Here is a 13,135-nt window from a genome sequence, read left to right as displayed (position 1 = left end):
TACGAGACAGGGAACAACGTTGCGATGTCATTTGGGCTGAGTGAATGCCTCAACTGCATGCAAATGGAATGCAATTGCTGGCTTTGACAAATCGCCGCTGGCAGATCTGCTGGCCGATGCAATCTTTCAATTGAGATACCCTTACATAAAGTGGGGAACACAGGTTTCTTTATTTTTTTGTACATCCGATATACTGATATTTTCTATATGGCTAATTCCGAAATTGATCAAATATAGGCATTCAAAATGTTGGTCTGGGTAATTCCTTACTTTAGTGATAAAAACCTCCACAGCTCCATATAAATACCATTTAAATCAACTGTACGGGACCGAGTACGGGACCGAGTACGGGAGCGAGTACGGGACCGAGTACGGGACCGAGTACGGGACTTGGTACGGGACCGAGTACGGGACCTGGTACGGGACCGAGTACGGGACTTGGTACGGGACCGAGTACGGGACTTGGTACGGGACCGACTTCGGGACCGACTTCGGGACCGACTTCTTACTCTTACACCTCTTTATTTATGTGTTAGAGGTAATGCTGTCACTTTTTTTTAAAACTATATTATCATTTATTTTGGCACTCAATTCAACTAATCTCTTGTATAACCTCTCAAAACCACATGCTACTGACAAGCCACTCGATGTGCTTTGCCACATCCGTATAGATGACAGGCAATGTCAGATTGCATCTGTTGGTCATTCGCTGTCCGGCTGAGACGACTCCGCGCAGCATCCAGATGTCTTGCTCTTGGAGCATCAGTCCACCGCCGGAATCTCCGCTGCAGGGGCCGGATGCCTGGGCATTGCTGGCGCAAATCGTGTGCGAGGTGATGAACTTGGCGTTCTCCTCGGACAGATTTCCACGACATTCCCACTGGGTGATGATGTCCGTGTCTGTCATCTTGGCCAGTCGCGTGTTTCGGTTCCCTTTTTCATCCTCACCCCAACCAGCCACATAGGACTTGTGACCCGAGGGCAGTTCGAGCAAAAAGTTCTCGTTCCACAAACAGATGGGCTTGATGTAATCGCCAATACTAGGTGTAGTTACGATTTAAAGTTAATCAATTTGACAAAACTAATTAATCAATAAATAAATACTTACTCAACGTGATTAGCCAACTGGAGCAGTGCTAAATCCGCATCGGTGTATACATTGGGATTGTACTGTTCGTGGATTAATAGTCGCGCTACACCTACTGTAGCTCCCGACGAGAAAAGATCCAATGAGTTCCGCCCCAGCGAAACAATAGTCCGCTCGCCCGGCAAATTTCGGCTGCCAAAGCGAAAGCAGTGGGCAGCCGAGATCACTGTTCTGGCCGAGATCAGCGTTCCGCCGCACAAAAAGTTATAGTCCCTGCCCACGTGCTCGAAAAGAGCGGCCATCCAGGGCAGCTGACCCCTCTCCACTTCAATTCCGTTGTGGATAAAGGGTGTCTGGATGACCTTTTCACGCCCACAGATTCCGCTCAGCTGACCAATTGTCTGGGGATAGGACTTGGATACTTGCGCGGGCGGATTCGACGGAAGAACTGAAGGGCTGGCTGAGGTCTGGAACTCTGGTTCTTGTGGCAATTGAGGTACGGGTTGCGGGCGTGGTCTTGACTGCGGCTGTTGTGGACGTGGCCTCGGAGGACTCTGTTGTGGGCGGCGTCTTTGAACAGGCTCCTCCTCCTCCTCCTCATACACAGTGTAGTTTGTCTGAGGAGCCTGGGGCCATTGGTGATCAGTCCGCTGAGACGGCGGTATAGCTGCCAAAGGCACAGAAGTTCGCAGAGTTCGCGACAAAGTTAGCCTTGTGCTAGGAGCTCTAACTGCAAGAGTTATGTTAATAAAAGAAAAAATCAGTTGAGTAAATTATTCAAATTTCATGCATTCATAAAACAACTTGGCATCTTTTCTGCTATTAAATTTTGCTTGCAATCTAATTTTTTGCACGCTGGTATGACTCGTTTGAGTCTTGGATATATCATTTAAAATTGGTTTTCATTTTACTTACAGGGCGCAGCCTCGCATGCAACTTTTCCATTCACCGTAACCTTTGTGAGTTTGGGCACCACGCCCGGCGTGGGAAAGTCAATTCTGTAGTTGATGGGCTCATTGTTAGTCAAGCGATGCCTCAGCGAATCCTCATCCTCCAAGAAGTTAAGAGTGCCCGGAGTCGACTGGAACGAGAATAGAGAGTGCAAATCAGTCCGCGTCACTATAGGATAATTATAAACTCCAATTCATTCGTCACTTGGGAGGGGGGATTTCTTTACCTATGTAAACCTAGCTGAACTGGCAAAACCGATGCTTTGGCAGAACAATAACAATATGAGTAGCTGAGCTGAGGCGGCTAATCTCTCGGCAAATGGCAAACCTGTTCCGCAACTTTAAGGAAAGCGGTAGAGAATCGAGCTGGTGAGCTTTGTGGTAGGGGGGTTTTCCCAGACGCGACTTGTCTTATCAGCCATGCAATTCCCCTGAAAATCAACTTGACCACTGAGCTCGCCCAGATCGATTGCGGAAAATCGGACATCCAATCTGAGAGCGAGGTCAATGCTTGATAACACTATAGTAACCAAAGACTATACTTTATAAAAGAGTTGACAATTGGGAAAACTTACCGGGGTGGTTCTGCCGGGCTGGGAAAGTTCAACGCGCACCACGTTGTCCGTATTTGTACTATCCAGGATTAGCTGCAAGTGTCCAATGAACTGATTCTCGTACTCCAGGTACCGAAATATCATCGGACACCGGATATATGGCAGGTTTTGGGCACTTATATAGCTGATTTGCAGTATGGCGATCAGGAAACCAAGCAGCTGCAGTTGGCGCATGGCGAACACAAACCCTTTCCGGAACAGTAAATATTTATGAAAAACAAATGCGAATGCAAGCGCAAAGCGCGAATTTAATCCAATCGAGAATCAGAGGTTAAACCGCACTCATTGAGAGTCGAGCGATGAATGATTGGTATAAGCTCAGCCGATTCGCATTAGTTTCCGATCTAGCTGAATAGTCCGATTCAAAACAAAGCTGCTTGGCTCTCCCAACCTGATCAGAGTTAGTGACGTGGTTATACTCTTCAAAAAAGGTTTTGGGATACCAATACTAGATTTGACTTAGAATTATTTTTTTAGGACATTTTTAAGGGCATGAATTGGGATTTTATACACCAAAGGGACCAAAAAAAAAAGTTAATGGAAACAAAAGATACAAAATAACTTTCAGTGTATTCAAGATGCGCCGCTTTGTTTTATTTTTCAATGATTAATGGATCCACTTAGAATTACCCATAACGCAATAGTAGGCAGTAATACATGGATCTTCCGATTACGTGATTTGAAGTACATTCATTAATGGGAATCTCTTCAAGAAGGAGACATGCTTTTCATGTTGGCAATCTTCATTTTGTGTTCAATTCCACATGTTTCGGCGAACCCATTCAATATGTTTGGCCACATCAGTGAACACTGATGGCTTGGATAGCTCACAGGTGTTTTCCTTTTCGTTGATCACACCTCCGGAGATAACTCCCCGCAGCACCCAAACGTCCTGTTCCCTCAGCATCAATGGTCCACCGCCATCGCTGGCGCAAGGACCCGCTCCCGTTTTCTTGGCACACAGGGAGCTCGGCTGGACCAGAACATGTGGCAGCTCCAGGGCGCAGTTCGCTTCGCTGACTATATTTAGGTCAGTAACCTTGGATACTTCAGTGTTGCCGGTGCCGGTCTCATCAGGTCCCCAGCCGGCAACATAGCTCTTGAGCCCCTGGGCCAATTCCATGCGATTGCTGGCGCTCCAGAGGCAAATAGGTACTATGTAGTCCGTATACCTTATCATAAGCAGTAGTTTTGTATATTTATTATATTTAATTTATAGACTCACCTCACAGGTTCGTCCAAACGGACCAGCGCCAAATCGGCCTCCGTGAACTGTTTGAATTGGAAGTTTTCGTGGATAATCAGCTGGGATACGCCGCGAAATTCTCCATCGGAGTGAATGGCCAGAGTGTTCCGTCCCAAGGAGACGGCCAGTCGAGAGGCGGGCAAATCCCTTCCAGGAGCACGAAAACAGTGGGCAGCCGACAGTACCGAGGATGTGGAGATCAGGGTTCCTCCGCAGATGAAGGCGGGTCCGTTGCTCTCCCTTCGTTCGAAAATCGCAACCAACCATGGGAGCTGACCTCGCTGAAGACTTTTTCCTTGGAAGATCAATGGGGTGGTACTAGCTCTCTCCCGACCGCAGGGAATCCAATTGGATGAAGGGTTCTGTTGGGGAACAAGATCCGCAGGGCTTCTAGCCGCCTGCTGAGGGGCATTAGATCGACTAGGGTTTGGTGTCGGTCGCTGTGGGACGGGACTTGGTATCTCCGGCTGAAAGGTAATACCTCTATTCGTATTTGCCTGCTGAGGGGCGGTACCCCATCCGGGATTTTGGAAGGCTGGCAGTGACTCATTAGTGCTTCCAAACAACTCTCCGTTTTCCTCGAGTCTGGGTTGACTGGGTCTGGTTTCCCTGTAGTCAATCTGTGGACTTTCATCTTGCCAAGCGGGTCGAGGTCTGGTTGGCACAGGTTGGGGATTAACACCGAAAACCGATATGTAGGAGGGCGTCCAAGTGATTCGCAGCGTAATGCCGGTTCTTGGCTTAGGATCTAGAAATTCCATAGATTGCAGAAACTTCCATAAATTGCATCTAAACTATATGGAACAATTATAACTTACATACACCGCCACTGCAAAGTTGTACGCCATTCAATTGCATGCTAATGATCTTGGGCGGTATTGTTGGAATAGGAAAATCAACACGGTATCTAATCGGCAAGCCCTGACGCAGATTTTCCTGGGTCACTTCATCATTATCCACCAGAGAGATACTGCCCACGTAGTCCTTAAAAAATGAAATATCAAAAATTAATAGATAATAATATATCATTCTACCATTCTATTAGGCTTGTTTATATATTTTTGCAAAGTCAATTGTCATTGCCGCACGGGAAATAGCACAACCGCAAACAAGCAAAGTGATAACAGAAGCAACTTATTTTGAGTTGAGAATTTTCAAGTTAATAATGCTGAATCTTACTTCGAAATCGTGGTATCCCTGCTGGGAGAATTGAAGGATGAGTGTCTGGTTATTGGCCACTGGATGAGGAACTTCCACCAAGCCAATGTACTGCCCCTGGTAGCCCTGGTACTGGAATCGCCCAGAGCAGCCATTCCGGGGCAACTGGCCAAGAACCAAGTTAATCAGGGAAACCAGGAGGAGAACGGTCACCAGCTGATGCGTACTCATTGCAACTGCGTATGAGCTGAGCTTTTCCAGTCTATTTTATAGAGAACTTAATTACTCGCACTAAACCTCAAAAGACTCACTCAATGAGTAATGATTTACCCGATCTAAGTCTCTCGATAGTCAGTGGCTCTCCCCACTTTGTGGGTAATTTAGTATTCAGTTTTTGGAGCTATATTCTCGAGTCTAAATTGCGCTTCCACATGCTAAGCTTTATTAAGCCAAAAAATGCATTAATATTACGATGCATAGTCATCTTTTTATTTTAGCTTATCGTTAATAAAAACTTTGTAAGCAAAGAAAGATATTTAATGGATTTAATATTTATTTAATTGTTTTTATAATAATTGGTGCGAAGGGTTCCTGCTATATAGCACATATAGCACATAGAATATGTTCGCCAGTGATTAATGAAATAATATTTGATTTAAAATGTATATTTCCTGACCTATTTGGTTAATGTTTCACTCTCACGATAATCCTCAATTATATCCTCCAGCTGTCGTTCTACTTCGACGCGCTCCTCAGTGTATTCCTTAACAGTTTTATCGACACACTGATTACTTTGCCTTTGGATTTCCTCCAACAGATTGCCTTTAGTCCGCAAGTTCTGCAGATTCTGTGGAGCATTCTGGATGCCATTGATAGCTCTTCTGACGTCCCGGCGGCATGTTCTTGGCTTGACTCTGGAACAGCCCTCAGTGACATCGATCAACTGCCCCGTTGGATTTTGCAGGCCATTTAGGGAACTTTCCAAGTCCAAGTTAAACCGAATCTGATTCCAGATAAACAGACCAACACAACTACGCAATCGAAGGCCGTAACGACTGTTTATGTTTTCAGTGATGGAAACAGCCTCAGCGGTTCTAAGACCTTTAGTCGACTCCTGAACTCTCGAAACCTTTGCGGCAGCCCAGAACTTCCATTCCTCCTGGACATTAAGTTTCGAGACAAGTTGCTCCTCCTGGTTCTTGATGTTCGTCAGGATCTTTAGCAATGGCGATATGCTCAAACTTAAACCAGTTAGAGCTTGCATTGATTCCTGCAGGCCTTGTCTCCTTTTCTTTTTCCGAGTATTGGGTAAATCGGATAATAATTTCGTCACATAATTGTCAAGAAGATTTCTCAATTGCATTATCGTTCCTTCATTCTTGTTTTGCAGGTCGTTAGTTGGATTCAGAACCGAAATACCTTTTTCGTTTAGCCTTTCTGGATCATTGGGCAGAGCTCCACCATCTCCAAATTTACTCCAGATATCAAAGGCAGTTTCTATTGCCAGAACGCGGTCATTCCAGGCAAACTGTACCACCAGGAGGATTAGAAAGCCGGTGCACTTCATCTTTTTACCAGCCCCCTAAGGTCTTTACTGGCCTTTTATAGCCAATTCATTGGGTACTTAAATGTGCAGCACGCTTCCCAAACATTTGCTCAGCCGATGCCAATCATTTAGCAGTCAACACGTGGGCATATATGTTTACTTTTATGTCATATTGCTGTATACATGCAATACAAATGGCCATTTATTTGTAAGATATTAGCTTAAGAAAGTTAGCGAAAAAGTCAGTTGAGTCGTTGAACCAGAACAATTAATACTATACTAGTGGCTTCTGTCAAATCCTAAACTAGATGAACTATGAAGTACATCCCACCAATAACATTTTAATTTTTTTTACAAACATTTTTTTGCCAGCCCGTAGCAACCTAAAAATCTATACTTTTTTGCCTCATCCATCATTGCCAATAAAATAATTGAAAGATGGGAGGCGCAAACTCGTTTTGCCGAAAATCACCAGACAGTGAAACATCTAAATATGTTTTGGCATTAAAGTTTTTAATTTGATTGTCCACAAAGCAAATCCGGATGCTCAGCGAATGTTTTCGCTTATCCAGTTGATGTGCTTGGAAAGATCGCAGTACAGTACATACTGATTAAGCTGGCAGGTGCCGGCAGGTCCGCGTTCCCCTGTAGACACAATACCCCGGAGCAGCCATCGATCGCCCTGCTTGACCATTAGTCCACCGCCGGAATCCCCGACACAGGGTCCAGATCCATCGCGGTTTCCCGCGCACAGACTCCGCTCCGTCACCATGGTGCCCCTCCAGGTGCTGGCGCAGACCGTCGGACTGGCGATCTCCGCCTCCACCACGCGTGGATACTGCGTCCTGGAACTGTCCTTCTCATCTCTCCCCCAACCCGCTATAAAGCCAGTGGTGGACACCGTTCTGCTAGCCTCCACCGACCACATGCAAATGGGTGCAATAATGTCGTTAAACCTGAAAGAAAACATGATAGTCCTTAAAATATGAACTTTATAAAAGAGATTTCGTATTGGATCGCAGGTTATGAGTAATAAATTATCACCTTCTGTAAGATGCACATATTGTGCTATCACATAGCAAATATAATATTTGAACGGGAATGCCCATTGTAAAAAGATATATATTATACCTTTTGTATCTTTTTGTGAAAAATTAAATTACTAATAATTATTTAAATACTCACGTCACAGGCCGCTCAATGGTGATCAAAGCAATATCCGCATCCGAATACGACCGAGTATTGTACTCCGGATGCCAAAGCAATCGCATTACATTGCGCATCTCGGCTCCATCCTCTCCGTAGTCATCCAGATCATAGCGCCCGAGTCCGACGACCACGCGGTCCTCCGTCATCCGATACACACAGTGAGCGGCACTAATTACAATACTGGACGAGATCAGGGATCCTCCGCACTTAAAGGCAAGAGCTCGAACCTCCTTGTGATAGACGGCCGATAGCCAGGGATACTGTCCTCGAGGGAATTCGTTTCCACGTACAATAAACGGAGTTGTGCTGCCCTCTCGACCGCAAACTACTGATGATATTTGGGATCGCGGATCAAAGCGTTGAGGTGGTGGAGTAGCTGGAGGAACGGTTACAACTGGTGATCGAGTTGGAAGTGGTGGTGGTGGTGGTGGTGCGGGAGTGCTCGTAATAGTTGGTACAGGTGGCGGAAAAGCGATTGGAACACTTGGTATTGGTTGATCCCAGAAAATCTCAGTTGGAGTGGGTGCTGGAGTTACCACTGCTGGGCTTCTGTTGGACACAGTCGTCCAGGGCTGTGTATTGCCACGGGATGAGGTAGGATAGAATACTGTCTGAACATTCACATCGAAGCCATCTCGGGTGAAGGGATTGAATACGGAGGAAGGAAACGAAGCCAGCGAACCACTGATCTCGAGCTCGTAGAAGCGATTAAAGAAGCTGTTGGGCGGTCTGTCTGGAACAGGGCTCAAAAGAATTCAGCAAGAAATATGCACATTAACTATGAGGGACTTCAGAATTCTATAAGACAATACCTATTCCTAGAACCTGACACAAGCTACTCACATTCGCTGGCCGAGCACAAGATCTGTTCGTTGTAGGAGAGACGCGTTACTTTTGGCAATCCGTTGCTTGAATTTGGTCTGACGGCTATCCGAAATTTGGCCGATCCTGTAAGCTGTCGTACCGCATTCTCATCCGGATACGGGATCAGGGCACCCACGGCAGAGGCCTACAAAATGCGAGGGGACAAAGTGGTCAGATGGGTTGTCAATCCAGCGCGATGATTGCTGGCCAGCTCATACATCTTGTTCACCCCGTTGCGAGAAACGTATATCTATGCGATTACGACCCCGCATCAAGCTGGGCAGCGTAATCTCGCCCTGCACACCCTGGAAGGCATCGTTGACATAGCGGAAGTAGTCCGGACACGGGTTCTCCGAAACAAGCTGGGCGCCGGCCAAGGCGATTAGCGACACAACTACGATCAATTCCAGACCCATACCTTTCCGGAATCTTGGATTAGAAAAGAAGCTCTCGGTTCTGCACGCGACAACCTACGGTGGGCAAATAAAACTGATTGCCGAGCATCGAGTATCGCTTACAAATCTCGACGGGTTGTTGAGTCACTCTGAGTATCGGTGTTGAGCAAAACTGGAAATTCCGCATCGTGCTGAGCCAATAAGGCGCAGCTTCCATCAAAACATTTAAGAACTAATCTGCCGACTCTTTGATACTTTGTTCTTAACAAAATCATAGTTTTACCATGGCCAAAGTAACCAGTGTAGTTTAATCGGATAGATTTAGTTGAGTAAATGTTTTATGTTTTTATAGGTTTTAGCAGCCTCTACAAGCAATTGTCTATAATACCGCATAAAATCATTGTTTAAATGGATATACCCTTGGTACCTCGTCATCAAATGCCTAGAAGCCATCTGCCGTCTGTGTTTTGAGCAGAAATCCCCTCGCATAGCAAACTTTGGCTAATTCGTATAAACAAAACAAAAGCTTCAGTTCAAAGAGATTACAATTTATCATCAATTTAATTTAAAGCCAATGATCATAGATCGAATTACTATTCTCAACATTGATGGGCTAACACCAACCGAAAGTGCAAATCGATAATGTGATAATAAGACTAAAGAAATAGAATATGATATTTATCTTTACTGATAAGGAGACATTTCAGCTAGTGAGTTAAAAGCCTGATGTTGCTCTCAACAGTTTTTCTTGCTCTTGAGTCAAAAGTATTATTAACAAGAGATCTGACATAAAACGTTATTTGTTCATAGTTGTTGTTATTATTACTCTCTGATGAGCTCTCACTTGATTAAATGGAATTCCAAAAGCACTAATAATCTATTCCTCTCTTTAGAAAATTTGTAATCAATGATTGCAAGCATCTGCACTTTAAGTCATAGGTTTAAGGCAAGGGTTTTTATTTTAACGCTAAGTATATACATAATAGATTGATGACACCAAAGCATGCTTGGGAAATCCACGGGCTTGGAAAAGGTAATCTATTATATAACTTAAAGATTTATTGAGAATTTTGTACATCAATTTCCGCGTTTTCCTGTTTTGTCACATTATAATCATTTCACCGCCTCACATGACCATATTTTGACGTACCCAGTCAATGTGCCTTGCAACATCGCAATAGATAACATACTTGCTAAGGTCGCAAATCTCTCCCTGGCGAGGCGATAAGGAGACCACACCCCGAACGTACCATCGATTGTTACGCAGGACGATCAGAGCAGATCCCGAGTCCCCGAAGCAGGGACCATGTGATTCTGAATTGCCGGCACAGACGGTGCGCCGCGTAATGAAGTCCTCCGCCCGCTTCATCTCCTTGAGACACTGATCCCGGGGCACCAATCGAACACTCACTGTCTTGGGAAACCGCGTCTTCTGGGCACTCCTGTCGTAGCCCCAACCGGCCACTGCTCCAGTATCGCCCTCATTCGCTGGCAAGCCCATATTGGAGCCCCATAGGCAGAGGGGTCGAATGTACTTGGTGTACACCATCGGATAGGTCAGCACCAGCAGGCCCACGTCGACATCAGGAATTGGATTGCCCTCGTAGGCGGACGGAGTCAGAACGCTGGTCACGCTAACCAGGGAGGCTCCATTCTCAGGATTCTCGTTGCGATCATGCCTGCCCAAATAGACCCACAGCTGGCTGGCGCTCTTTCCATAAATGCAGTGAGCTGCCGTGATCACAGTCCGCTTGGAGATAACCGACACCACGCATTTGTATGTAGCTGTGGCAGCACCTTCGTAAAGGGCCGCGAGCCAGGGATACTGACCCCGGGTCACCAGGTCCCCTCCGATTTGAAGAGGCGAAAAGCCCTCCACGCCGCATTCCTCAAAGTCCGAATCTATTTTGGGCATGATTGGAGGTAGGAAAGGATTAGGGTCACTGCTCGGTGTTCTCGGCGGCGGACGCCGCCACTGGTTCACTATTTCTCTTGGTGCTGACTTTTGACTAATTGTCGCTCCGGTGGACATGGACTGGCGTCGGGTCATTGTGCTCGAAGGGGCTCCATCTGCACAAAGTAAAAAAAAATATATGAGATAAAAATACTTATTTCAAAGTAATTCAATTAAAGATATTGTATCTAGTTTTATTATTACTCACACTCCTCATTTTGACACAGAACCTCGTCGTTGAATTCCGCCCGGACAAGTTTGGGCAGCTCGTTTCCAAAATCCGTGAAGCGCACAAACACCTCGCCACGTTCTCCGCTGTGTATCTTTTCAAATGCCCTTTCCTTATTGGGATACGGAAGGAGGGAGCCCACAGTTTTTGCCTGCATGGGGGGATATCAGAATGTAATAGTTGAAATATATTATAAATTTGTTGGGGTTTTACCTGTTCAGTTCCGTGAGCAGTGAAGACCACCTCCCATGATAGGCTGTTCACACCAGCACGTGGCGCCGTGAAGACGCCAATGTAGTCTCCACTGGCCTCCTTGTAGTAGGAGAAATACCTCTCACAATTATGCTGCGGCACCTGCAACGCCGACCCGAGTTTCAGATTGAGACAAAGGCCCAGCAAGGTCAGCCACAAGATTGTCATTGCGCCTGTAACAACCAATGCTGAATGGAACTGAACGAGAACTGGGATCGAAATCGGATTCCACAAGCGAATATCGATGCACTCCCGCTCCATGGAACAGCTGATCTCTCGCCAGATTGCGGAGCAACGCCATTGAGTGATCACTGGTTTTTCCCGGCAATGCCAAGTCTTCGACTAAGCACTATTTTTATTCATTCAACTAACTAACAGCTATTTAAGAACCCGGTTCTCCACGGAACTATTCAGCAGGGGAGCTACTGTTGAGAGAACAATCCCCATCTAAGTAAACATGGGACTTGTTTTACAAACCCACTGTGCACAAGTATATAATCGTATATATATGATCGTAGCTAACTCAATAAATATTCTCTTCTCTTTTTCTGATCTTGCTCAATGTTTATAGCAAAAAACGTTTCAGTATCAATCGAGAATTGGTGTAAAACACAACTTAGTTTATACCTGACAATTATTTAAAATTTAAACAGCTATCATTTGGTGAAAAGAAGTTTTCAATGCACGGGAACTCTTTAATTTATCTTATTTGTTTAAGCAATTTGTTTTTGATGTTCGAAAAAAGCACCAAGTAAACATTTACGAACTTATAAGAAAAGTAATACTTTTTTGGTTAATTTGTTCAGTGCTCTAAAGACTTTTTAAATTTTCGAGATCTGTGGTTGCTTCTCTTATAAATCGCGTAAGTTTTGCTCAAAGCTATTATCAGGCGTGGCAAGGTGGCTTATGTGAATTTCTATTGAAAATTATGTTTGTGGGACGACGTTTATAGCGACAACGCATTTGGTCAAAAAAACTTTTTCCAACAAAACAAAAAGGAAGCCAGTGGAGAATGAGGGGAAGTGCTCCTAACTTCACGACACCCGCAACTCAATTTTGCTGCATTGTGGCCGCCGGTTCTCCAATTTGCCCCAACTGCCTGCCGGCAACTTTTATAATCAGTTTCAAGTTTGTTAAGCTTTGTAATAATTTGTTGAGATTTGGCGCGAAATTTTTCGATTTCTTTTATTTTTTTCGCAAACAAACTTGTTGTGAATTGTGCCGTGGGCTCAAGTCTGCCAACTTAGCGGAGGCACTTTGACAACACATCAGAAAATGGTGGTGCAGGCATCCGCCTGCGTCGTCAATAATCGGGTGGCAAGTGGCAGGTAACAGTGCGTCTGACTGCACTCGAAGGCAGCTCCAATTGGGCGGCCTAATTGGAGCGGTTCCTGGTCGGGTGCCACTTCAACATGATGGCTTGGACGGCCGGGCAGAGCAAATCAAGTCGAATCAAATTAGGCGACGTGAATGAGTATTAAACTGGGCTAAACTTACTCGCACAATGTTAAGTTATTAGGAATTATTTGTGTCTCTGCGCTAAAACAGATGTTATGATATTTAAGTTCAATTTATTGTATTTAATATATATAATCTTGCATAAACTTGAGATTTTTTTTTACATTTAGCAA

General features: G+C 45.1%; 5 protein-coding genes across 6 annotated transcripts; all 5 read right to left on the bottom strand.

Moving 5' to 3' along the window:
- Positions 1–148: 148 nt before the first annotated feature.
- Positions 149–2,955, bottom strand: LOC6606426 (serine protease gd). The gene is made up of 4 exons (XM_002031194.2): positions 2,613–2,955; positions 2,003–2,168; positions 1,109–1,817; positions 149–1,040 (listed from the first exon to the last, which is right to left on the bottom strand). Exons 1-4 carry the CDS (start codon positions 2,823–2,825, stop codon positions 617–619), a joined length of 1,512 nt encoding a protein of 503 aa, XP_002031230.1. The 5' UTR covers positions 2,826–2,955; the 3' UTR covers positions 149–616.
- Positions 2,956–3,209: 254 nt separating this feature from the next.
- Positions 3,210–5,301, bottom strand: LOC6606425 (serine protease gd). Its single transcript, XM_002031193.2, has 4 exons — positions 5,077–5,301; positions 4,716–4,881; positions 3,877–4,645; positions 3,210–3,823 (listed from the first exon to the last, which is right to left on the bottom strand). The coding sequence occupies exons 1-4, from the start codon at positions 5,284–5,286 to the stop codon at positions 3,406–3,408; spliced, it is 1,563 nt and encodes a 520-aa protein (XP_002031229.1). The 5' UTR covers positions 5,287–5,301; the 3' UTR covers positions 3,210–3,405.
- Positions 5,302–5,586: 285 nt separating this feature from the next.
- Positions 5,587–6,644, bottom strand: LOC6606424. The gene has a single exon (XM_002031192.2). The coding sequence runs from the start codon at positions 6,620–6,622 to the stop codon at positions 5,732–5,734; it is 891 nt and encodes a 296-aa protein (XP_002031228.1). The 5' UTR covers positions 6,623–6,644; the 3' UTR covers positions 5,587–5,731.
- A 449-nt stretch (positions 6,645–7,093) lies between these two features.
- Positions 7,094–9,158, bottom strand: LOC6606423 (serine protease gd). Of its 2 annotated transcripts, none has more exons than XM_002031191.2 (4): positions 8,893–9,158; positions 8,654–8,819; positions 7,787–8,543; positions 7,094–7,557 (listed from the first exon to the last, which is right to left on the bottom strand). In XM_002031191.2, the coding sequence occupies exons 1-4, from the start codon at positions 9,088–9,090 to the stop codon at positions 7,149–7,151; spliced, it is 1,530 nt and encodes a 509-aa protein (XP_002031227.2). In that variant the 5' UTR covers positions 9,091–9,158; the 3' UTR covers positions 7,094–7,148. The 2 variants fall into 2 exon arrangements, with proteins under 2 accessions (XP_002031227.2, XP_032577798.1); XM_032721907.1 differs by having other exon boundaries at positions 9,093–9,146.
- Positions 9,159–9,996: 838 nt separating this feature from the next.
- On the bottom strand, positions 9,997–11,733 carry LOC6606422 (serine protease gd). The gene is made up of 3 exons (XM_002031190.2): positions 11,466–11,733; positions 11,232–11,403; positions 9,997–11,139 (listed from the first exon to the last, which is right to left on the bottom strand). The coding sequence occupies exons 1-3, from the start codon at positions 11,670–11,672 to the stop codon at positions 10,196–10,198; spliced, it is 1,323 nt and encodes a 440-aa protein (XP_002031226.1). The 5' UTR covers positions 11,673–11,733; the 3' UTR covers positions 9,997–10,195.
- Positions 11,734–13,135: the final 1,402 nt, after the last annotated feature.

Source organism: Drosophila sechellia, chromosome 3R (assembly GCF_004382195.2).
Source record: "Drosophila sechellia strain sech25 chromosome 3R, ASM438219v1, whole genome shotgun sequence".
In the NCBI taxonomy this organism is placed as follows: domain Eukaryota; kingdom Metazoa; phylum Arthropoda; class Insecta; order Diptera; family Drosophilidae; genus Drosophila; species Drosophila sechellia.
Note: the sequence above shows the minus strand (reverse complement) of the source record. Positions and strands in the feature narration are given on the sequence as shown.

Coding starts and splice junctions, on each gene's coding strand:
- LOC6606422 (XM_002031190.2), bottom strand. CDS start 11,672: ATGACAATCTTGTGGCTGACCTTGCTGGGCCTTTGTCTCAATCTGAAA. Junction 11,404..11,465: donor CTGCTCACGGAACTGAACAG/GTAAAACCCCAA, acceptor CCCCCCATGCAG/GCAAAAACTGTGGGCTCCCT. Junction 11,140..11,231: donor TCTGTGTCAAAATGAGGAGT/GTGAGTAATAAT, acceptor TACTTTGTGCAG/ATGGAGCCCCTTCGAGCACA.
- LOC6606423 (XM_002031191.2), bottom strand. CDS start 9,090: ATGGGTCTGGAATTGATCGTAGTTGTGTCGCTAATCGCCTTGGCCGGC. Junction 8,820..8,892: donor CGCAACGGGGTGAACAAGAT/GTATGAGCTGGC, acceptor CGCATTTTGTAG/GCCTCTGCCGTGGGTGCCCT. Junction 7,558..7,786: donor ACCATTGAGCGGCCTGTGAC/GTGAGTATTTAA, acceptor GTTTTCTTTCAG/GTTTAACGACATTATTGCAC.
- LOC6606426 (XM_002031194.2), bottom strand. CDS start 2,825: ATGCGCCAACTGCAGCTGCTTGGTTTCCTGATCGCCATACTGCAAATC. Junction 2,169..2,612: donor AGCCCGGCAGAACCACCCCG/GTAAGTTTTCCC, acceptor TTCTCGTTCCAG/TCGACTCCGGGCACTCTTAA. Junction 1,041..1,108: donor CAGTTGGCTAATCACGTTGA/GTAAGTATTTAT, acceptor AACTACACCTAG/TATTGGCGATTACATCAAGC.
- LOC6606425 (XM_002031193.2), bottom strand. CDS start 5,286: ATGAGTACGCATCAGCTGGTGACCGTTCTCCTCCTGGTTTCCCTGATT. Junction 4,882..5,076: donor AGGGATACCACGATTTCGAA/GTAAGATTCAGC, acceptor TCATTTTTTAAG/GACTACGTGGGCAGTATCTC. Junction 4,646..4,715: donor ACTTTGCAGTGGCGGTGTAT/GTAAGTTATAAT, acceptor TGGAATTTCTAG/ATCCTAAGCCAAGAACCGGC.
- LOC6606424 (XM_002031192.2), bottom strand. CDS start 6,622: ATGAAGTGCACCGGCTTTCTAATCCTCCTGGTGGTACAGTTTGCCTGG.